This window comes from Macaca mulatta, chromosome X (genome assembly GCF_049350105.2).
Source record: "Macaca mulatta isolate MMU2019108-1 chromosome X, T2T-MMU8v2.0, whole genome shotgun sequence".
NCBI lineage: Eukaryota > Metazoa > Chordata > Mammalia > Primates > Cercopithecidae > Macaca > Macaca mulatta.
Window position 1 is genome coordinate 113,603,332 of NC_133426.1, and position 23,564 is coordinate 113,626,895.

Below are 23,564 nucleotides of genomic sequence, written 5' to 3' on the forward strand. Positions count from 1 at the left end.
TTAATATTCATATATTCAAATGTATTTGAAATAGATGAAATGCATCAGAGTGGGGATTATTTACAGAAGAAAGATTTATTGGAACGCTTCTCTCTGATGCATTTAAATCTTGGCTTATTAACTACTTACAGAGGGTAAGGAGAAACTTTAAACTTTAGAAGCCATTGTTCATTGCAGATAAAGCAGAAGTTAAGATAAAGGAATTCTGAAATGATAAAATAGAATTCAATTTACAAAAGCTTGATTTATGCCCAGCTTCTCCAGAAACCATGTTTTGCAAATAGGAAACTGTTTAAGAATGGTATGTGCTGCCACCTGTTGACTATTTACCATGAAATGAACAAACTGTTAGAAACTAAAATTGAATATATCATTTTCAAAATTCATATGAATTCATATTGCAACTTAGTAATTTTATGCCAAATGAGAAATTTTAGGGAGTTCTGTTTTTCCCTATAAAGATAAAACCCCTGTAAAAATTATTTTCCCTTTAACCTCAATCTTTTCCATGTTTTTGTTGGTTTGAAAGTCTTCTCTCAACAATCCTCGTTTTGAGATGATTTAATTCTAGCATAAAAGTAAAACAAAAACTGATTGTCAAGATGACTTATGAAACTTTCAGCTTCCTATGATATAAACCTTTGTCCTCATAGGCTTATCAGTGCCATAGATACCACTTCTGAAGATAGCACAATGAATATAACCATGCAGAGGCAAACTTTGTATTTCTTGTATATATCTTCCCTTGAATATAAACTAGTTATAAGTATCTTAATAATGGGTGGATTATTCTACCTATAATAGAGAATCATTGTCTGATTGCTCCAGATGATCTTGTACTCTCATAATTGTGTAGTAATAGAATTCAGTAAAGATAAAAGAGAGTGTACAAGATAATTTATTGCTAGGCTTTTAAAAAACAACATTCCAATCTACTCTTTTTGTGTTCTGTTCTTCTGTGGGTAGGGGTGGGATGGGGGAAGAGGTAAGCACAATAGATTTTGCAGAGATTTGAAAAGCAAATGAAATAGCGATCCATGTTCCTCCTCCTGTATTCTTAATTTGGATAATAGTAATACTCACCCAAGTGCCCCAAAACAGAAACTAAGGATATCCCAAATTCTTCCCACTTCCCCTTCCTATTGATTAAACATCTGTGTTCTCAACTCTGTCCCCTAATTTCCAACCTTAATTCCACAGTCATAGTTTCAGCCACTATCTTCTCTTTGCCTATTCTTTCCATTCTTCCTTACCCAAGAAATTAGGGGAGCCCAGTATAACTCCTGTTTCTCCTTTAAGACTGACACCTCTTTGAGAAGCCTCTCTTGACTAGATGTGATGGCCCTGCTGTTGGCTTCCATAGAACTTCAGTCATTGCACTTACTACACTGAATTGTATTAAAACTTCTAAAGTTCCTTTGGGTAAGAACAGTGTCTTATATTCGCTATTGTCTATCTAGCACCTAGCACATAGTAGATACTCAAATTTGTGTTGAATGAATGACCACTTAAACCAGATTTCATTTTGTCTGGGATTACATATTACTAGTTTAAGAATCTTTCATCTTTTGTATTAGCCATTGATTCTTATGGTGATAGTTGATTTGCATAACTTTGTAAATACACATAGTTCATGTTGTGTGTCACATCATTGGGCTAAGTTCTATTAGAGCACTGGTTTTCAAACTATTCATTGAGTCACCTGGAAGGCTTATTAAAACAGAGAGGTCACCATCAGAGTTTCTGACTCAGTGGGTCTTGAGTGATGCCTAGGAATTTTCATTTCTAACAGGTTCCCAGGTGATACTGATGCTACTAGTCCAGGGACCACATTTTGAGAACCATTGAATAAGGGCCCTACTGTCAATCCCGGCTGTATATGAAAATCACCTGGAGAGATTTTAAACTTTGCTGATGTTTGGGCTGTACCTCAGAGCAACTGTGATTTAACATGAGGTGCAGGGCCCGGGCACAGGTATTTTTTATTTTACTTTTGAAATGATTTCAGACTGACTGACAAAAACATTTCAAAAATAATACAAAAAATGCCCATATACCCTTTGCCCAGCTTCTCCAAATGTTAACATCTTATGTAACCATATACAATTATCAAAACCAGGAAATTTGCTGATAAAATGTTATTATCAAAACTATAAACTTGACTCAAATTTCACCAGTTGGCCCACTAATGTCCTTTTTCTGTCCCAGGATCCCACATTGCATTTAATTGTCATGTGTCTTAGTCTCCAATCTGTGACACTTCTTCGTTCTTTGTCTTTCACGACCTTGATGCTTCTGAAGATTACTGGTCAGTTATTTTCTAGAGTGTCCCTCAATTTGGGCAAGTCCGCTGTTTCCGAGTGATTAAATTTATTGTCCATTTTTGTCAAGAATACTACAGAACTGATGTTGTGCCCCTTTCAGTGCCCCCATATCATTCCAGGAAGCACATGATGTTGGTGTCTTATTACTGATGATTCAAACTTTGCCCACTTGGTTAAGGTGGTGTCTGCCAGGTTTTTCCCTTTAAAGTTACTATTTTTCCCTTTGTAATTATTAAATATCTTATAGAGAGATACTTGGAGACTACACAAATGTCCTGGTTCTCATCATACTTCTACCCACTACTTTTAGCAGTCATTGATGCTTCTTGCTTGCAGTAATTATTGCTGAAGTATTTACCAAATGGTGATTTTCTGTTTCCATCATTCTTTGTACATTTATTGATTAAACTTCTAATGTAAGGAAGAACTATTCCTTCTCCTCCATTTATTTATTCAATTATTTATTTATTATACTATAGGATCCTAGATGTTTCTTTCATTCTATAATATCATTCTCATCGTTTATCCCTTGCTCATATCATCCTAGATTTGGTCATTGGGAACTTGTTCAAGTTGATTTCTGTGTTCTTTCAACTTTCTTACTTTCTGGTAACACAAGGTGTTCTAGGTCTGGGATTAGCCAACTTTTTCTGTAAGGGGCCACATAGTAAATATGTTAGGCTTTGAAGGCCGTAAGTCTTCATTTTCATACTCTTATTTTTTGTTTTCGTTGGTTTGTTTTACAACCTTTTACAACCATGATAAACACTTTTAGCTATGGCGGGTAGGCTGGAGTTTGCTGGTCCCTAGGCTAAAATCTAGGTTAACCTTGTACTTTCCCTGTCCTAGCCCTAGAATCAGCCACTTCTTCAGGAGGCCTTTTACTGGAGAATGGTATTTCAAAACCAGAATCTGAGCAACAGGCATGTTTATTGCTACTGGGGTGTCATTGCTATTGGCCCTTTTAGTGAACAAGACTAGAAAATATATATATTTACTCTCACAAATATACACATACATATACATTATTTCTCTATCTGTCATTTCATCTATTTATCTGAAAAACAATGACCCTACTAATTCAATCCAACACCACAGGGTTCATTCTGGCCTCTCCCTTTATTTATTTGTAACTCCTTTCTCCGACAGTGAAAGGAGAAAGACTCTTTTTATCCACAGTATTTTTACTTATTTGTTCAATTATAGAATATACATAAAATAGTTTCAGCGTTGCTAACACATACCCCTGTGTAAAACAATGTCAGTAACTAGTGTACAGTTCTTTTTGTTTTTAGCCTTACAGGTTAGAGTCAAAATACTGTTTTCCAATGTTATTTAAGTTTAGTTGTTTTCTTCCCTGTGCTCTTCACATAGTTATGTATTTCATTTATAATACAATTAAGTTCATTTATTACTGTTTGTATTCAATTTTGGGCATCCTTCCAACTTCCTGGTTGATTTTTTAAATCTATCTATCTATATTTATGTGTATGAAGAAGCATTGGTAATTTTTTTAAGTTCCCAGGTTTGGACACTTAAAAAATGTATAGCCAGATTTAACAGCTTGTTATATTTAAGGTAAGGAAGAAGTAGAAGACATAATTTTTGCTCTTAAGGAGGCTATAATCTGGGTAGAAATAAACCCATGTATGTGAATCAAAAAAGGGGCAATTATAAATCAATATAATAATGCCATATATGCTTTATGTAAGCTATAGCATAAATCATATAATTATTAAAGGTACAGGGAATGAGTATGATAATCAGAGTATGATGAAATTAAATAAGAAAGACTTCTTGGAACTAAATGATGAATTTTGTCTTAAAAGAAGAGAGGGGCAAAATCATCCTAAAATTGCTATTTCTTTTTTAGATGAAAATCTACAGCTGGTAAACCATGAAGCAAATTCTGTGTCAGTGGATGTTGTTCCTCATGTTGACAACCCAACTTTTGAAGAAGATGAAACTCCTGATCAAGAGACTGCTGTTCGAGAAATTAAATCTTAAAGTCTGTGTCAATAGAAAACTTGAACCGTTAGTAATAACAGAACTGCCAATCAGGGCCTAGTTTCTATTAATAAACTGGATAAATTTAATAAAATAAGAGTGATACTGAAAGTGCAGAGATGACTAATATTATGCTATAGTTAAATGGCTTAAAATATTTAACCTGTTAACTTTTTTCCACAAACTCATTATAATGTTTTTCATAGGCAAGTTTCCTCTCAATAGTGATAGCAACATTTTTAGACATTCAAAACTGTCTTCAAGAAGTCATGTTTTTCATTTATAAGAATTTTCTTATAAAAACATGTTGCTTTTAAAATGTGGAGTAGCTGTAATCACTTTATTTTATGATAGTATCTTAATGAAAAATACTACTACTTTAGCTTGGGCTATATGTGTCAGGGTTTTTCTCCAGGTGCTTATATTGATCTGGAATTGTAATGTAAAAAGCAGTGCAAACTTAGGCTAGTTCTTCTTGAAATGTCTATTTAAGCTACTTTAAGTTAACAGAACAAGATTAAAGCAAAATATTCATTTTAACTTTTTCTTGTTTTTAAAATTAGGCTGAATGTACTTCATGTGAGTGTCAACCATAGTTTATCAGAGATTATGAACTGAATTGATTGGTATATTAGTGACATCAACTTGACACAAGATTAGACAAAAAGGTTCCTTATAAAAATACTGTGTAACTATTTCTCAAACTTGTGGGATTTTTCAAAAGCACAGTATATGAATCATCATACTGTTTGAAAATGGTAATGACAGAGTAAGTAACACTAATATTGGTCTTTGTGCATGAATTAGTCTACAGAAAAAAATGTTCTGTAAAATTAGTCTGTTGAAAATGTTTTCCAAACAATGTTACTTTGCAAATTGAGTTTATGTTTGACCTAAATGGGCTAAAATTACATTAGATAAACTAAAATTCTGTCCATGTAACTATAAATTTTGTGAATGCATTTTCCTGGTGTTTGAAAAAGAAGCAGGGGAGAATTCCAGGTGCCTTAATACAAAGTTTGAAGCTTCATCCACCAAAGTTAAATAGAGCTATTTAAAAATGCACTTTATTTGTACTCTGTGTGGCTTATCTTTTGTTTTAGAATTTTGTTCAAATTCTAGCAGAATTTAGGCAAAAATAAAACAGACATGTATTTTTGTTTGCTGAATGGATGAAACCATTGCATTCTTGTACGCTGATTTGAAATGCTGTAAATATGTCCCGATTTGTATTGATTCTCTTTAAATATAAAATGTAAATAAAATATTCCAATAAACGTTTGTGTCTGGTGTTAGTTTAACTGTCTGTATTAGGATGTTTCTTGTGTCACTATAAAGGAATACCTGAGACTGGGTAATATATAAAGAAAACAGGATTAACTGGCTCATGGTTTTGTAAGCTGTATAGTAAGCATGGGGCCAACATCTGCTCCACTTCTGGTAAGGGCCTCAGGAAGTTTACAATCACGATGTGAAGGTTAAGTGGAAGGAAACACACGACATGGCAAGAGCAGGAGGAAGACAGAGAGAAGCAAGATGTCCCAGACTCTTAAACAAGCAGATCTTGCATGAACTGAGTGAGAACTCACTTATCACCAAGGGGATGATACTAAATCATTCATGAGAGATCCACCCCCATGATCCAATCGCCCCCACTAGGCCTCACCCCCAACACTGAGAATCACATTTCAACATGAGATTTGGAAGGGACAAATATCCAAACCTTATCACTGTCCATACACTAACTTTTCTCATATAATATGTCTGGATTTGGGAGGTAAGAAAATGGTTGGATGTAAATGGTCATTTATCTATTTGATCAATAAACACTAAAACTTTAGTATGATATATTTACATATTACATAGAGAGGAATGGATACCATTGTAGTATCATTCAACTTACCAGGAGTTATTGTTAAATGTCAGCAAGGTAAAAAGAGGTTGACCAGTAATAATATAACATTAAAATAGACCTTGATGCCAGTCCATCTTCATGCTATCAATGACATAGGAGCTTTTATTACCTTAAAGTGTTTCTTCAGCCTTCTCTTTGGCAGTGTGATTGTCAGTATGCTGTTAATGAATTAAGTGCATCTTTCTTTTGTCAAGCATGTTAAGAATACACAGATGCCTGGAACGCCTCAGCACTATGATTATCAAACCAGGTACATGTGTCTTATGTGACGATATGCCGGGGACAGGGGTGGATGTGTGATGCCTATATTCTTGCCATATAATCTTAGAGAGTTAACCTTTTTTCAAGTTTTGTGGGACTTCTTTTGGGGCATTTTTAAGTGTTTTTTAAATTTTTAAATGTTGTACTGAAGTATAATCTACCCGTTGTAAATATATCATTGGAATATGTTTAGCAAATGTGTAGATATGTACAACTATTACCACAATCCAGTTTTAGAACATTCCATCACCCCAAAACATCCCCTCATGCCCATTTACAGTCAGTTCCCCCTCCCATTCCCAGCCCCACACTACCACCAATCTGCTTTCTGTCTCTATAGATTTGTCTATTGTGGACATTTCATATAAATGGAATCATACATTATATGGCCTTTTGTGACTGGCTTCTTCCCCTTAGCATAATGTTTTCAAGGTTCCTCCATGTTGTAGCATATATCAGTATTTCATTTTCCTTGCTGAGCAATATTCTATTGTATGGATATACCACTTGTGGCTATCCATTCAACAATTAATGAACCCTTGGACTATTCTTTTTGGCCATTATGGATGGATAATGCTGCTATGCACATTCACATACAAGTATTTGTGTAGATATATGTTTTAGATTCTCTTGGTTATAAACCAAGGTGAGAAATTCCATAACACTTGTGAATTTTCTTCCTGTTATTATCGTTTGACATTCTTTAGCTTGAGCATCAGACTTGATGCTACACTCTCACATCGTAGTAAAAATATAAGCTGGTGTTTTTTAACAGTGGCAGTAACATTCGTATGTCTATGGAGTCTCCAACTTAAGAAGGGTTTTCACAGTTTATTTGTAAGTTTAATGGAACCCAGGTTGTGTTATCTTATAAATAAGAATATACATGGTTCCCAAGTCAATCAGTAAAAATATATTTAGAGATACAATTGGAATGCTAGGAAGATTCCTTCCCCCACCTACATCTAGTTTCTGTTCACTTATGAAACATTTAAGTTCTAAAATGTCTGGAAAAATGTTATCACCTTAGGCTGTAACAAATTTTGAGTTATTTACCTTGTTCATTGCTTTCGTTTGTAGTTAATTTTTTATATTTTAAACATTGAACAATATAAAATTTAAATAAATATACTACATGAGACTTAAAAGAAATTCATTATTATGATGGACACTTTGACCTCCAGAGATAAATGTTCATTATCCTCTACCGTCAGAGCTAATGTGAAATGTCTGAGAAACACTATCCACTAGTTCTCAACCTTTTTCTACATCAACAGTCTCATTAATGTGGTACATTAATAGGCATACCTAGACTGATAGTTAAGAGAGTAGTATAGATAAATAGGATTTAGCATGGAAGGTTAGTGGCAATTTCCCCTTCTACTTGTAATACCAACTGATATCCCACATCTAAACCACAGCCTTAGAAAACTAAATGGTCCTGTGCTGTTATAAACATTATTTTTGGAGGGGGTAACAGGGTCTCACTCTGTCACCCAGGCTGGAGTGCAGTGGTGCAATCTCGGCTCACTGCAACCTGTGCCTCCCGGGCTCAAGCAATCCTTCCACCTCAGCCTAGCAAGTAGCTGGGACTACAAGCACGCATCACCATGCCAGGCTAATTTTTGTACTTTTTGTAGAGACAGGCATGTTCTCTTGGCATGTTCCTCAAACTGGTCTCAAACTCCTGAGCTCAAGCAATCCACCCGCTTTTCAACCTCCCAAAATGCGGGGATTACAGTCGCGAGCCACCGCACCCGGCCCCTGTCATAAACCTTTTTAAAAAGGGGGAAGGGATTGCATTGGGAGTTATACCTGATGTAAATGACGAGTTGATGGGTGCTGACGAGTTGATGGGTGCAGCACAGCAACATGGCACAAGTATACATATGTAACAAACCTGCACGTTATGCACATGTACCCTAGAACTTAAAGTATAATAATAAAAAAATTTTTTTTAAAGCAATTCAGTGATCTAAAATTCATTAATAGCCTATTTTTTAAGAAGATATCTATGTGGGTCTTAATAGAAACATGAGTACCCCCAATTTGTTGTAGAGTTTGATTTTCAAATACCTAATTTGCTTTAAATCAGTGCACCTAAAACGTTAATATGCCTACAAGTTACTTGGGGATCTTGTTTAAATGCACATTCCAGTTCAGCAGGTGTAGAAGGAAGTATGAGATTCGGAATTTCTAGCAAGCTCCAGGGTGATGCAAATGTTGCTGGTCTGGGGTCCACACTTTCAGTAGCAAAGCTTTAAATGGCTCTCCTGTAGCAGTAGTCCACCTGTTTTGAATCTTACTGCTTCTAAACTAGCTGCAGACTGCAAAAAAGTATAAGGTAAGCTAGTGATATTCCTTTCAAAAAAGCCAGTAAAATCCTGAGTGACAGCTCCAGTCTTTCCATAGCTCAGGGTTTGGAATTGCTATTTGGGGTTTCCAAATACCTTTTCTTATAGGTGTTTGAGGCTCTTAGAAGGCTGAGTCAGCTGAAAAACTGATCTTCAGAAAAATGAGGTATTATTTATCTCTACATGGTGTATTATTGGGTCTGTTAATATGTGGCTTGGATAAGTCAGAAAACAAGAATGGAAGCAGACAGATGAGTTGGGAAGCTATATTATCATATGGCAGGAAAGTGTTGTGAGGCTAATCTAAAGCCATAGAAAAAGAAGTAGAGGAGTGTGTGTTTGTGTGTGTGCGTGTGAAAGAGAGAGACAGAGAGAGAGAGACTGACGGACCAATGGACTGACCGACCAAGTTCTTACCTTCAGTGTTTTGGTAATCAGTGGCCTTTGAACTAGGAAACCTAGTAGGAGAAACATCAACTAGGGAGAATATTGGAAAAATAAGTTTGGCTTTGAACATGTTGTATTTGAAGTAACTATGGACCATATGCATAAGCAATATAGTGTCATGGTTTGTAATCAGACAAATCTAGGTTCAAATTCCAGCTTTGCCGTTTATTTAGCTATATTATCTTAAGCAAATTACTTCTCTGAGCCTCCTTTCCTTCATTCGTAAAGTAAGCATGTAAAAATGTGTAAGCTTATTAATGAAAATTAAATGACATAATACATATACAGGACCAGTACAGCACCAGTACAGTACCAGCAATGCAGTGTGCAATTCCAGTCCTCCTTCCCCAAACAATTTATATTGACATTGAATAGAGTGGCACGCTCTGTTTTTTAAGGTGCTTCTAGGAAAATACTTTTATTTGCAAGGGTGTGAAATAAGTTATGATCAAGCCAAAAATTTAGATCACATAAGCAATTTAATTAGAAAAAATTGTTTACATAATCGGTGAAATGTTTACTTACAAAAGTTGGAGCTCTCTAAATGCCCTGCTGTAAGCCAAAAGTGGGCCTGATCCTGTAACAGGGAGCATGTGGGAATACCTGGATGAAGTTGCAGAGTAAACAGGTAGAAAAACCATCCAGTTCTGGATAGCCTTTGACACACTGTAACCTTTAAGGTTATTGGAAAAGAATGTGGTTTGATGGGGAAGGAAGTAAAAAGAGGAAGGAAAAGTAAAAAGAATGGAAGACATCTCTCAACGTTTGTTACATTTACTGATCTTTCTCCAGGAAGAGAAAAAGAAATTACCTCCCTTAGTACACATTCAAATTGCGAAGACTTTTCCCAAAGATACATTACAGTCTGGACTCCGAAAGGATTATCTCTTTCCAAACTGTCCAGATAGCTGCCTTGGGACTACTTACTGCCATTTAGTAGAAGAGAATCCCAGATTGCCCCTTTTCTCATTCACAAGAAAAATCCCTGCTTGGAGCACACGCCTGTCTCACTCGAGATGGCTCACATCTTGGAAGGTTACCCCAGAGACGCTCCTCCAGGGCAGAGTTCCTTGGCTTGGCATCTGCGTGTGCCCCACCCCATTTTTTTTTTTTTTTTTTTTTTTATCCACATGGCTTTGAGGCTGTGTTCTCAAAACAGCTTGCCAAGAGCCCCTTGCTTATACATTGCCTCCCAACTCCTTCCTCCCTCTAAACTTGTTTTCACTTTTAGTGCACTCTTTAATTCTGGTGGACTTAGTTATTGCAATAAATAAAAACATCTCTCAAATATTTCCTCACAGCGATATCATGCAAATTACTGACCTCATTCACCTTAGTGTTCAAACCGCTGCGCGTCATTGCCAAGATACAAAGAGGTAAAGGTTGCTCCCAAAGGGATTTTTTTTTTCTTAAGAGTTTAAGAAAGAAAAAAAAAATGCTCATAAATTGTTTAGGTTCCAAAATAGGAAGTTGGACAAGAGATTTTCTGTGGTTCATTACAGTAGTTTAATAAGCAGATAGGGGCGACAGTGAAGGAAAAGAGGGGTGCACGGAGTGAAGAAAATGCGTGGCTTCTGGAAATGTTATGTTCTTCCTATACAACCAAAAAGAGCTTAATCTAGGCATGAATTTTGGATTTAGAGAAGGAATTGTATCACTGACTGTGTGACCTTGGATAAGTTCCCTCACCCGACAGTGCTTTCCTTTATTAATGTGCAAAGCGGGGACGAATGTCTACTTCGCAAGACTGCTGTGAGGATTACGTGAGATCGCCTGAGTTTATTGTGAGAACTCATTAAGTGTTAGTTGTTGCTACTGCTGCTTCCTGGAATGAGCCGATATTCCAAAATTCCAGAAACTTTGTTTTCTACAGTTTAATGCCTTCGGCTGTAAAACGATAAAAAGAAGCAACACCTTTACACCTGGAACTCACTTATTTGAACCAAAAAAACGCTTTAAACTTCAGATAGGTAAAACACACTTAACTGGTGGCTGGGACCCGCTTTGAAAGCACCCCCACCCATTCTCACCCCAGTGTGTTGTGGGAAGCGTAGTCCCATGTTCCAGTTGCGTGAGCACAGAAAAGCGCGTAGGAAACTACAACTCCCAAGAGGTAAAGAAGCGGGACTATTTCCCAGTCTGGCGGTAGCGCTGTGGGAGGGAATTGGCAATCTCTATGCCTACGTGGGAGAGAAGGGAGGGTTGGGGGAAGTGTGGAAAACCTGAACCTGAGCTGCTGTCGCCTGAGGAAGATTTGGTAGGAGGAGAAGCAGAGGGGAAGAGACGGGTTGAGGGTGAGGCGAGGAGGGCATCTAGGTCACTGCTCCCGGGGGGCACAAAGTTCGCGATGTGGCTGAAGCCTGAGGAAGTGCTTCTGAAAAATGCGCTGAAGCTGTGGCTGATGGAAAGGTCCAACGACTACTTCGTGCTGCAGCGGCGTCGGGGCTACGGGGAGGAAGGCGGAGGGGGGCTCACAGGTAAGCTGTGGCCACCCTACCTGCCTCTGGGCTGTCTTCGCTGTTACTTAAAAGGTGGCGAGGACAACAGTTACTCGTACCGGTTTCCCTATCCTAAATCGTGGGCGGAGGGACTGGGGTTCTTTTCCCGACACCACCTTTCCGCCACCACCTCCAAGTCCTGAGAATGTCTCACTGGACGACGAGTTGCTCTTTGGTTGGGACAGGTGAAGGGAGGAGCGCGGTTCTTTCTGAGGCCAAGGAAGAAACGGGCACCTACCTTGTCGCTTCCCATGGGGGGAGGGGGACTGATGACGAGTGTTAGACCTAGACAGGTCGCATTTAGGCTGGTGACAGGGGCCAGTTCGCAGTTGTGAACTTAACTTTTCTCACAGAGCCCATACTGATCATCAGCACCCTGGGGAGTTTAAGTGTATGGGGGATGGGATGGAGTGGGGACGCGGGGATGGTTCGGAGAAAGGGAGGCGCCCCATCACATCCTGAGAAATAGACATCAAAAGAAAGATTAGGGAGGAGGGAGAACTGGAGTCAGGGGAGGTGGAGGGGTAGGCTCAGAATTGCTGACCTCTCCCAATTTAGCATCTTTTACTTTGTCTCCAAGTTTTAAATCTTTGGGATTCCCTCTCAAAGTCTGTTAACAATGTCGTAATAAATTAATCTCTTGAGTGTCTGGTGCTGCCCCTTCATTCAAAGCTGTGATTGTAAGCCAGACGGTAAGAGTTTAACTCTTCCTGTCTAACCCACCCTGACCCCAATTCTTAAAAACTGTTTTTTTGGCCAAATATTTAAAGTTTCCAAAGAATGTTATTTTGAGACCACTCATCTTGGGTAGGGACATTTAAAGTTTTGGACGTTGGGAAAACAAGAGCTCTTTTTCTAATCAATCTCTAATTTGGTATTGTGACCTTGAAGTGGTGGACCAGGCAGCGTGATGTAATGGAAAGAGGGAAGAGTCCTTTCCTTCCAAGAGTCCCCAAAAGATGGGACTGCATTTTAGTCCCATCCTACTCTCTTACTTGTTGGATGACATTCCTCAAATTCTTTCATTTACTCAACCTTAAGCACCTACTGTGTGCCACAAGGTTCACAAGATTCAGTTCCTTGGCTTTGCAGTGCTTATAATCTGGATAAGAAGGGTGGGATGGGCTAAGGGAAAAAGAAGACCAACTAGTAAACTAGGCAAGTTATAATTCATGGAGGAGATGACCTTGCTTTTTCTCTCTTGGAAAATGGTGCCTATCTCACAAAGTTGAGAGGATCAAACGAAAAATGATGGCAACAAATCAATGTATGTCGTTAAGATGGTGATAAACGTATGCTGTTATTTCGTTTTCAAGCCACTCCCAGGGTGCAAAGAATTCTGAGGTTCTACAGGACATTTTTTAAAATTTTGCTAGACCTATTAATCTTACCCAACTTCTAAAAAGGCCCTCTTGAAGATATGGCAACAAAAATTGCCCTGTTAAATGTGACATTTTGTCATTTTCTAATTTTTAAAAATTACAAGTGCTATTTTACAGAAGAGTCTTTCCATTTAGTAGATGCAGATATTTTTCAGATCAAAATTTTAGAATCGATGTTCATAATTACCCAGTGACATAAATTATTCTCTTAAGTCCATTGAGAATAGTTTAGGAAATATTTAAAATATATTTCAGCCTGGGCATGGTGGTTTAGGCCTGTAATTCCAGCACTTTGGGAGGCTGAGGCAGGTGGATCGCTTGAGACCAGGAGTTCAAGACCAGCCTGGACAACATGACAAAACCCATCTCTACAAAAAAGACTAAAATTAGCCGGCCATGTGGCCCCAGCTACTGGAGAGACGGAAGTGAGAGGATGGCTTGAGCCTGGGAGATCAAGGCTACAGGGCCACTGCACTCCAGCCTGGACAACAGAGGGAGACTCTTCTCAAAAAAAAAAAAAAAATAGATTTTATATCCTGTGTTACAGCCTCAGGAATAGTCTTATAATTTATTTTTGTTCCTCATAATAAAACTGTGCTCCTTTAAGTAGGTAAATCAAATTCTTGAAAATGTAATCACTGTAATGTAGTATTACATGGTTTTTAAACTTGTTGCAAGTTTCCTTTAAACAATCACTCCTTGTTTTCTGTGTTTGATTTTTTCATTTGACATGCTTTTTTTTTTTTTTTTTTTTTTTTTTTTTTTTTTTGAGGCAGGGTCTCTCACTCTGTCGCCCAGGCTGGAGGGCAGTGATAGAGACGTGATTATAGCTCACAGCAGCGTGGAACTCCTAGGCTCAAGTGATCTTCCCACCTCAGCCTCTGGGGTAGCTAGGACTTCAGGTACAAGCCACTAAACCTGGGTAATTTAATTTTTTTTTTTTTTTTTAAGAGACAGGCTGTGTTGCCCAGGCACGGTCTTGAGCTCCTGGCCTTAGGATCCTCCCACCTTGGTCTCCCAAATGACTGGGATTGGGATTACAGGAATGAGCCACCTCACCCAGCTTGACATGCTTTCTTCTTAAAGCGTGGACCAACTGCACTAGTTTACCTCTATCCTGCCCACTCCATTTACTAGTTCCCATAGTCTAGAATAAGAGGAATTTGTCTGAAGAAATAAACTAAGATTTCTACCACATATATATGTTGTGACTAGTGATATCCCCATTCATTTAGTGGTCAGTTTATATCTCTTCATGATTATTTTACCTGTGGTATTGACAAGGTGCTTGAAATTACCACATGAGAGCTACCACTGTAATTCCATGTAAATTAAACAAAATGGATCAGAAAGGAACAAAGAGGTGCTTTTAAGGTTCATTTGGTTCTTTTTTGTCCAGAGCAAAAGTGTGTGCTGATTTTCCTGACTGCTCAATTACAGTATTCTTACTTAAAATCATGAAGCCAAAAGCTTTGTTGTGCTTTACCACAAATCCACATTTGGATTAGCTCTCACAGGAGCTTAACTGTGTGCCAGCATAAGTTTGCCTCTGTGCATTTTGTTTGCTAAAATCCAGTGTTACGTGCTATCCCTTTAAAAGATTAGTTTGCATTTTGTTTAATGAAGAAATGATAATGATCATCTAGAAATGTTAATGGTTATACTTTAAGATTTCATTTCTTTGCCATATGATAGTTGGCGGTAATCACCAGCAATGTAGTGACTTTAAGTGTGGACTTGATAAAGTTAGTTGACTCCATTTTTTTTCTAATAATGGAATAGCAGCCACAGAGAACCCAAGGATTATTAAAACAAGAGATGAGTTTTGAAGTTAGAATTCTGAGGTACCTCTTTTAAATTTTTGAAATACTTCTAGTGGATATCTGATAGATTACTGACCATTTGCCTAACTTTATCTTACTTAATTGTTCTGGCTCACAGCAGGATGGAATATCTTGTGGAAATTTTTGTTATGCATAAGCTGTTTTATAGATAAAGCGATTTTCCTTCATTTAGAGAAATAATGTACTCTTCTGGATTTTATGGTCCCCTTATGTTATCTCTTGCTTCTCCCAGCTAATAATGACTCTTCTGTGGCACCTACATTTAGCACCTGGTTTTATAGAGTTAAAACTAACTTATGAATATTTGTCTTATTAAGCACAAATCAATTTGCTTTGCTTGGCAGATGGGAACTACTACATGAATGGAGCTATGGGGCTATGTTCTACTAAGTACTCTAGTATATGGGATTTAGGAAGGTCTGCCAATCAGGAAGCCTTCATATAGGTAGTTTTTAAAGAGTATTTTACTTTTGAATTTTCCATATCTGAATAGTGTAAGCAGGTTCTTGGGTGTTAGATTGATAAGCTCCCTCAGTAGACCTTTTTTGTGTGGTATAGAACAAAACTAGGAAGTAAAACTTATTAAAATGGAGAATTTTTAGATATTCTGTTTATTTCCCTTTTCGTCTTGGTACCATTACTTTGAAATTAAATCATCTGTAAAAACCAGAATATGATAATGTTTGAAATAAGCTTTTCATTTTATATTTACATAGACTTCGCAAATCACTGTATAAACAATTTGTCATAAACACATACATAATAAACAATAAGGTAGCCTTATAAAAACCTCTTAATGACCATCCCTTGAAAATATAAAGCTTCTTTCCCCTATTTCCTTACCCCAGACTCAAGGAGTCCAACTCTGAAAATGTTCGCCTTAGATATTTATTAGCAAAATATCCCCGCATTTCATGATAACAAATTTTGGCCTTCTAAGTACCTGTTTACTGAGACAAAGGTGCCCAAATGGTAAGCATGACATTTCATTTAAGGTAAGGAAAGATCTACCGCCCGCCATATACACACACACACACACACATATGCGCGCACACACACACACACACACACACACACACATATACACAAAATTAATAAGTTAACATTTTGGCTTATTAAAAAGAAAATCCCATGGGGCAACCCCTAGAGGGGACAGATCACGCTATGTGCTCCCATCCCTTTCTGGAACATCTTGGTCCCTGTGAAATCAAGTTAAAAATTACTTTTAAAGACCTCTGAATGAGAAAGAGCAACTTTGTAGGAGGTTTTGAGTAATGAAGGATGATCAGTGTTACCCCTCACCTTTTTTTAAAAAAGTAGTGGAAAGATTATTGACTGCATACCTAAGTAGAAAACTAATATTTGCTACCAAGTAGATTTCATTCTAATGAAAAAAAAAAAAAAAAGACTGAAAAGTCATGACATTGACCATCCTTTATATCTCAAAATCTCCTGCAAGGCTGCCCTTTCTTATTCAAAAGGTCTTTAAAGGTAATTTTTTACTTGATTTCAGAGAACAAAATGTTCCAGGGAGGGAGAGGAATACAGTGTGATTTGCCCTCCCTAGGTATTGTCCTATGGGATTAAAAAATAAAAATAAAAAATAAATAAACCAGGCTGGGCATGGTGGCTCACGCCCGTAATCCCAATACTTTGGAAGGCCAAGGCAGGTGGATTATTTGAGGTCAGGAGTTTGAAACCAACCTGGCCAACATGTTGAAACCCTGTTCCTACTAAAAATATAAAAATTAGCCGGGTTTGGTGGTGGCTGCCTGTAGTCCCAGCTACTGGTGAGGCTAAGGCAGGAGAATCACTTGAACCCAGGAGGTGGAGGCTGCAGTGAGCCAAGATGGTGCTGTTGCACTCCAGCCTGGGTGACACAGAGAGACTACATCTCCAAAATAATAATAATAAAAAATAAATAAACCAACTACAAGCCAACATCCACAAATATATGAATATACCACCAAGTTCAGTGATTCCACTTGCCCCGTTAACCCTGCTTCTTTTATCTTCCTTGATTTTTTGATAGTTTTATGTCTCTATTCAGCTATAATTATTTTATAAAGGCTTAGTTTCCTCATCTGTAAAATGGGGATAAAACTTGTCTTCTCTACCTCACAGCATTTTTTATGTGAGTCAAATGAGTTTTGAAACTTGTGAGCAACTATACAAATACTTGACATTTATCTATTAATGAAAGAGAGAGATGTTAAAATGCCATTTTCTGGGCTTGAAGACCAAAGGGGGCTATATATTTATGCCCTTTTCCCTAGTAATTACTTTCCCCATGTTGAATATATAAATTGATTTGGAGTGGTAACATGGATTATATCTGATATGCAATGATGTCACTACAGAAACAAAACACTGATAGTTACTAATTGAAGAATTTGGGCATGATAGTGATTATGCATTTATGGTTTATAATCAGAATAATGTACAATAATTAGAATAACTTATCAGGACATCATTTCCTTTTGATGTCTCATCGCCCAAAACCTAGAAGTTCTCAAACAGTGCTTCCACAGATATCAGCGTCACTTGTCTTGCTGAGTGGTGATAAAGAGTACATATAACACCGGTTACCTTAGTGGTATTTTTCAAAACAATACTTAAAAAAGAAATAATTATTCAACTAGTGAAAACTCATGCTGTTTGTGAACAATTGTGGAAGGCTTATAGCTATAAGGTAAGCTAAAAATAAAAAATAAAAAGCAGTCAGGCGTGGTGGTGCACACCTGTAGTCCCAGCTACTTAGGAGGCTGGAGTGGGGTGGAGGATTGCTTGAGTCCAGGAGTTTGAGGCCAGCCTAGCCAATATAGTGAGATAAAAAATATTTTAAAAAGTAAAAGGCATAACAATGTTTGCCACATTGCTCTACAGCTATGACAGATTTTATATTGCCTTTATGATAGAACGTTTGCCCAGTTTTCCACCTTTTGCTACTGCTATGTAACCACAAAAGGTAAGAGTAAATCCTAAATGTGATGGTATACAATACTTTAATTCAACAGATATTTACTGAGTGCCTTTTAAAAACCAAGCACTGTTTTAAGTGCTGGAGATAAAGCAATGAAAAAAAAAACAAAGTCCCTACTCTCATGGGGCTAATACTGTGCAGTTGGGGGAGGCAAATAAACAAATAATATATTATATGACTGGTGCTGATAAGCAATATGAAGAAAAATAAAGTAAGGTATCATGATAGAGAGGGGAGGAGATTGGTATATTAGAGAAACTGGTCTGGGAAGGCCTTTTAGGGTGACCTATGAGCAGAGACTGGTGGTACTAGAGTATATGAGCCAAACAAGTATTTGGGAACAGAGTGAATACATATAATTTTTTCTAGGAGTTTTTCTGTGAAGGGAAACAGAGAAATAGGGTGGTAGCTGGCCCTTGTCGTGGGTGTTGAGTATACAATGGTGACTAAGACAGGAATAGTTCTGGCCGGGTGCAGTGGCTCACGCCTGTAATCCCAGCACTTTGGGAGGCCGAGGCAGGTGGATCACCTGAGGTCAGGAGTTCGAGACCAGCCTGGCCAACATGGTGAAACCCCATCTCTACAAAAAATACAAAAATTAGCTGGGCATGGTGGCACGCACCTGTAATCCCAGTTACTTGGGAGGCTGAGGCAGGAGAATCACTTGAACCCACGAGGTGGAGGTTGCAGTGAGTCGAGATCACGCCACTGTACTCCAGCCTTGGTGACAAGAGTGAGACTCCATCTCAAAAAAATAAAATAAAATAAAATAAAAGAAGACAGAAATAGTTCCAACCCTTACAGAGTTTATAATGTGATGGGTCAGACAGTTGATAAATATGTAAGCAAACAAATACAATTGCTAGTGTAGTCAGTAGTAATAACAGCCTTGTTCTGTTGGCTTAGAAATCTCCATAATGCAGGGAAACCCCCAAAGCAATTTTCCAAGGCCAGCTGTCTTGTAAAGTATGCTTATCTGAAGTCCTATTAAAGATACAAATATTTCCTAAAAGCAGTGATTAATAATAGGTGGTGTACTGGTGGCAAAGTTCCAGTGTGGCATCTGTGAAGCATCTTGCCAAAAACCAGTTTGGGGTGTTTTCAAATTAAATCATCTATCTATGAGCACTAACAATATCTGAGAGGTGGTTTGGTAGAAGTGGGGGTGGGATGTTCTAAGTGGAAAGAATAATGTGATAGTGCAAAAGCAAAAGATAACAGTTGTTGGGGACACAGCAAATATTCTAGATTCATTTACGTGAAGTTGAAAATATGAGACTTAATATATAATGCACTTAGCGACTAGAAAAAGGTTATTGAAGAGCAATGTCTTAATCTATACCAGAGGAAAACCTGAGATAGAGAATTAAAGGCACCTAAGAATTAAACCTTTGTTTTTTGTGTCCACTGTTCTTTCAGTGGACATAAAATAGCCTATGTATAACAAAAATTTCCACAAGACATTCCATCCTGCTGTGAGCCAGAACAATTAAGTAAGATAAAATTAGGCAAATAGTCAGTAATCTATCAGATATCCACTAGAAGTGTTTCAACTCATAAGCCAAATAAATTAACATTTTGGCTTATTAAAAAGAAAATAACATAGGGCAACCCCTAGAGAGGGCAGATCACACTGTGTGCTCCCCTCCCTCCCTGGAACATCTTGGTGCCTGTGAAATCAAGTAAAAAATTACTTTTAAACATCTCTGAATGAGAAAGGGCAACCTTGTAGGAGGTTTTGAAAAATGAAGGATGATCAGTGTTAACCCCCTCCCCCCTTTTTTGGTAGCAGTAGAAAGATTATTGACTGCATACCTAAGTAGAAAACGAATATTTCCTGTCAAGTATATTTCATTCTAATGGAGGAAGAAAAAAAAAAAAAAGACTGAAAAGTCATGACATTGGCCATACTTTATTTCTCAAAATCTCTTACAAGGCTGCCCTTTCTTGTGCAAAGAGATCTTTAAAGGTAATTTTTTGCTTGATTTCAGAGAATAAAATGTTCCAGGGAGGGAGGGAGAGGAATACACAGTGCGACTTGCCCCTTTTTTCCCCCTCCCTTACTACACTATAAAGAAGTGAAGTTTTAAAACAAGGTATAGGGCCGGGCATGGTGGCCCATGCCTGTAATCTCAGCACTTTGGGAGGCCAAGGCAGGAGAATTGCTTGAGCCCAGGAGTTGGAGACCAGCCTCAGCCACATAGTAAGACCTTATGTCTACAAAACATAAACAAAATTAGCAGGACATGGTGGTGTGTGCCTGTAGTCCCAGCTATATGGAAGGCTGGGGTGGTGGGAGATTGTTTCAGCCAGGGATGTGGAGGCTCCAGCGAGCTGAGATTGCATCACTACATTCCAGGTAGGGCGACAGAATGAGACCTTGTCTCAAAATAAACACATAAAATGAGGTGTAATCACATTTTCTGATTATTATTATAGTATTAGTTGCTCTCTTGTTTTAAACTAACCAAAATGATGGGCCTGGTTTAGTTCTTCTAAATAATGTTTAAAAGTACTACACTGTATACCAGTTTATTCATTTGCTATCATACTTGCTTTCTGCTTTGTACCTAGAAATTCAGGTGTTGCAATTTCTTTGCTTTTCTGAGGGTTACTCTTTTTGTGCATTGGTGCATAGGTCTTGAAGGGTAAGAAGTGGCTGTAAATATAGTACCAATTCTCATATTTTTCTGTGTCTCAATATTTAGAAATGTAGCTGGGTTTGATTAATAATTCATCTATTCTTTTTTTCCCACAAGGCATTGTAATCTGTTGTTTGTTATATCAATTGCTTCCCTAAAAAATTCTAAATCCTTTAATGAAAAATAGATTTCAGTTAGGGAAGGAAATGAGTGTGTGTGTGTGTGTGTGTGTGTATATATGTGTGTGTGTGTGTGTGTGTATATATATATATATATATATATATATATATATATATATTCAGTTTTCAAGTAAGTGCCTTTAAAAGAATTCAGGGAGAGGGAAAACAGGACCAAAGAAGAATTATTTTTATTAACTGGTTTCCAAAGCTCTTAATATAAAGTTGGCAGCTTTCAAAATGCCAGCTGTGGCTATTGAATTATTCCAAAATAAGCATTCATAGTGTCATTTTAAGGACTTAGATCTGGTAGCAAAGTAATAGAATCAGGAAAATCCACAAACTTTATTGAGCACACTACCTTCTCTTATTTGAATATATTTCCTACTAAGTGTATTGGCAGTTTACTAATTAGTTTGTTTATTAACATATAATGAAGCTAAGTTCAGTAAAGGTGTACTTGTTTGACTTTGTAAGCATGACAACTTATGACAAGATAAAGAATCCACTGTAAGGTTTCAGTAATCATTACCATGGAAAAAAATTATAATTGAACATTTTACTTAGAATGGAAATAAATCTTGTTTGTAATTAGGAAGTTCATTACATGACTCTTCTGCAGCTAGAGCAGTATTCACTTACACAGTGCCCTCAATCCAGTTTACAAACAGAAAGAGCCACTTGTCAAACTAAAGGACACTTTAGTTTGTGTACTAAACTAGCACATTGATCATGAGTACCATTTTCAAGCTGTGACTGTTTTACTGGTCTTTCCTCTGGCACTCAGCCCATTGCCCTGTTTATCATTACCATTGACCTAATGCAAAAAAAGAAATGTTTATAAAATTTGCAGGTGTCTAAATATTGGAAGGGGTAATTAATGCCATAGATCAGTGTTCTCAATATTGGCCACATGTTAGATTCAAATGAGGACCTTTTATTTTTATTTATTTATTTATTCATTCATTGATTCATTCATTCATTTACTTTTGAGATGAGTCTCACTCTGTTGCCCAGGCGGGAGTGCAGTGCACAATCTTGGCTCACTCCGAGTGGCGCAACCTCCGCCTCCCAGCTTCAAGTGACTTTCCTACCTCAACCTTCTGAGTAGCTGGGATTACAGGCACCCGCCACCACGCCCAGCTAATTGTTGTATTTTTAATAGAGACAGGGCTTCACCATATTGGTCAGGCTGGTCTCAAACTCCTGACCTCAGGTGATTCACCTGCCTCGGCCTCCCAAAGTGCTGGGATTACAGGCATGAGTCACCAAGCTCGGCCTCTGAGGACCTTTAAAAATAAACTAAAAGATACTGGATTATTCATGGATGAAATGATACAAGTCTAGAATTTACTTTAAAATACTCCAGGAGGGAGTATTTAGAACCCAGAAATTGGTACATATTAATTTCTGAATGACTTGCAGGGACTTGATGATGATTACAGCTTAATGAGCTGGAAGAGTTCCCCAAGTGACTACAAATGTAGTCTAGCACTAGCTTCCAAATTATTTGTTGCATAGTTTTATACTAACTGCCTGATTTCATACTTACAAAAACTGAGCAATTTTCTTTCTACATAGTACAAGGCGCTTATAATCTTGTGAACATTTCTGCTGCCAAATGTGACCTTTCTTGCCAGTGATTTTGACTACTCTTCTCACATCCACATAGCCACCGTTAATCTTTAAACAGTATCTTCAAAAAGATAGTTATCTTTTTATCTGTTATCTGCTAAAGCTATCCTGTATTCAATAAAGTGCGTTCATTTGAAATTGTAATTCCTTTATTTTGACAAATTTGACAAGTTATGTTTATTTATATATACACACACTTATGTACTTAATTCTGTTTTTCAGTGTAGAGATAGCTCTTTTGGTTGTCTTTTGCAAGTACTCTTTTATCCTTTTTTTGAGTATTTTCACATTCCTAGCTTCAAATTGAAAACGTTCTCCTCTTCTCCATTTCCTGAGTAATTTTAATCACATAGTTCTGAAGATACCATCTGCATATTTTAGCTCTACTTTTCTTCCTTTATACTTTACGAAATCTCCAATTTCTCATAGTCACTATTTCAATGCTAAAAGTGATAGAATTATTTTCCCTTTTATCCCCAAACCTATCAGTAATTCCCTCCTCATTAGTTGAAGCATAATTATTTCCTGTTTCCCTCATCCTCATTCCCATTGTCTTTTCCCCAATACTTTCTCTTTCATAATATTTGTCAGTTTTCTCATTTCTATTTTTTAAAAACTTCAGTTCATACCCTAACTTTTTTTCATATCAGATAATTTCTTACCTCTATAATCTGCACATACTGCCATTGCCAAAATCTTCTTTCTTGAACTTTGCCCTCACTATCAAAATCCTCTGAAAATTGCTAATTGATACTATGCTGCATTTGTGACCCCTATTTTTACTTTTTATCAATTCCTGTATCTACTCTTCTACCCTTTCCTTTCAGCTAAGCCAAATTTCTCTTTATGTCTTTGTCTTATCTCCTGTTCTTCTAATTTACCTCCTTCCATGCATGTAACTTCCTAACGTGATAGGAAGTGATGTGAGGCAGATGTGAGCATCTGCCAACCTATCTGTATTCTCATTCAAACCTTGCTTAAAATCTTAATTCTTTTTAAGTGGATAAAAATAGGAAGAGAGCCAAAAGCCTGGTTTATAATTGATTTAAATTTTTCTTTAAAATCTGTATTCTAAATTAAAGGCAAATGCCTCATA

At 37.3% G+C, this 23,564-nt stretch overlaps 2 protein-coding genes across 7 annotated transcripts in view; both read left to right on the forward strand.

Moving 5' to 3' along the window:
- RNF128 (ring finger protein 128) overlaps nt 1-5,632 on the forward strand; it is a 99,398-nt gene extending 93,766 nt beyond the window's left edge. The window contains 1 exon segment of one of the 2 annotated variants that reach the window (NM_001135114.1): nt 4,198-5,632. In NM_001135114.1, coding sequence (NP_001128586.1) covers nt 4,198-4,331 — 134 coding nt within the window. In that variant the 3' untranslated portion in view covers nt 4,332-5,632. 2 annotated transcript variants of the gene reach the window in all.
- Nucleotides 5,633-11,466: 5,834 nt separating this feature from the next.
- TBC1D8B (TBC1 domain family member 8B) overlaps nt 11,467-23,564 on the forward strand; it is a 67,184-nt gene continuing 55,086 nt past the window's right edge. For 4 of the 5 annotated variants that reach the window (XM_015127958.3, XM_028842456.2, XM_015127959.3 and 1 more), the window contains exon 1: nt 11,467-11,785. In XM_015127958.3, coding sequence (XP_014983444.2) covers nt 11,485-11,785 — 301 coding nt within the window. In that variant the 5' untranslated portion in view covers nt 11,467-11,484. The remainder of the gene's footprint in view (nt 11,786-23,564) is intronic. The other variant, XM_077989566.1, reaches the window with a different exon arrangement.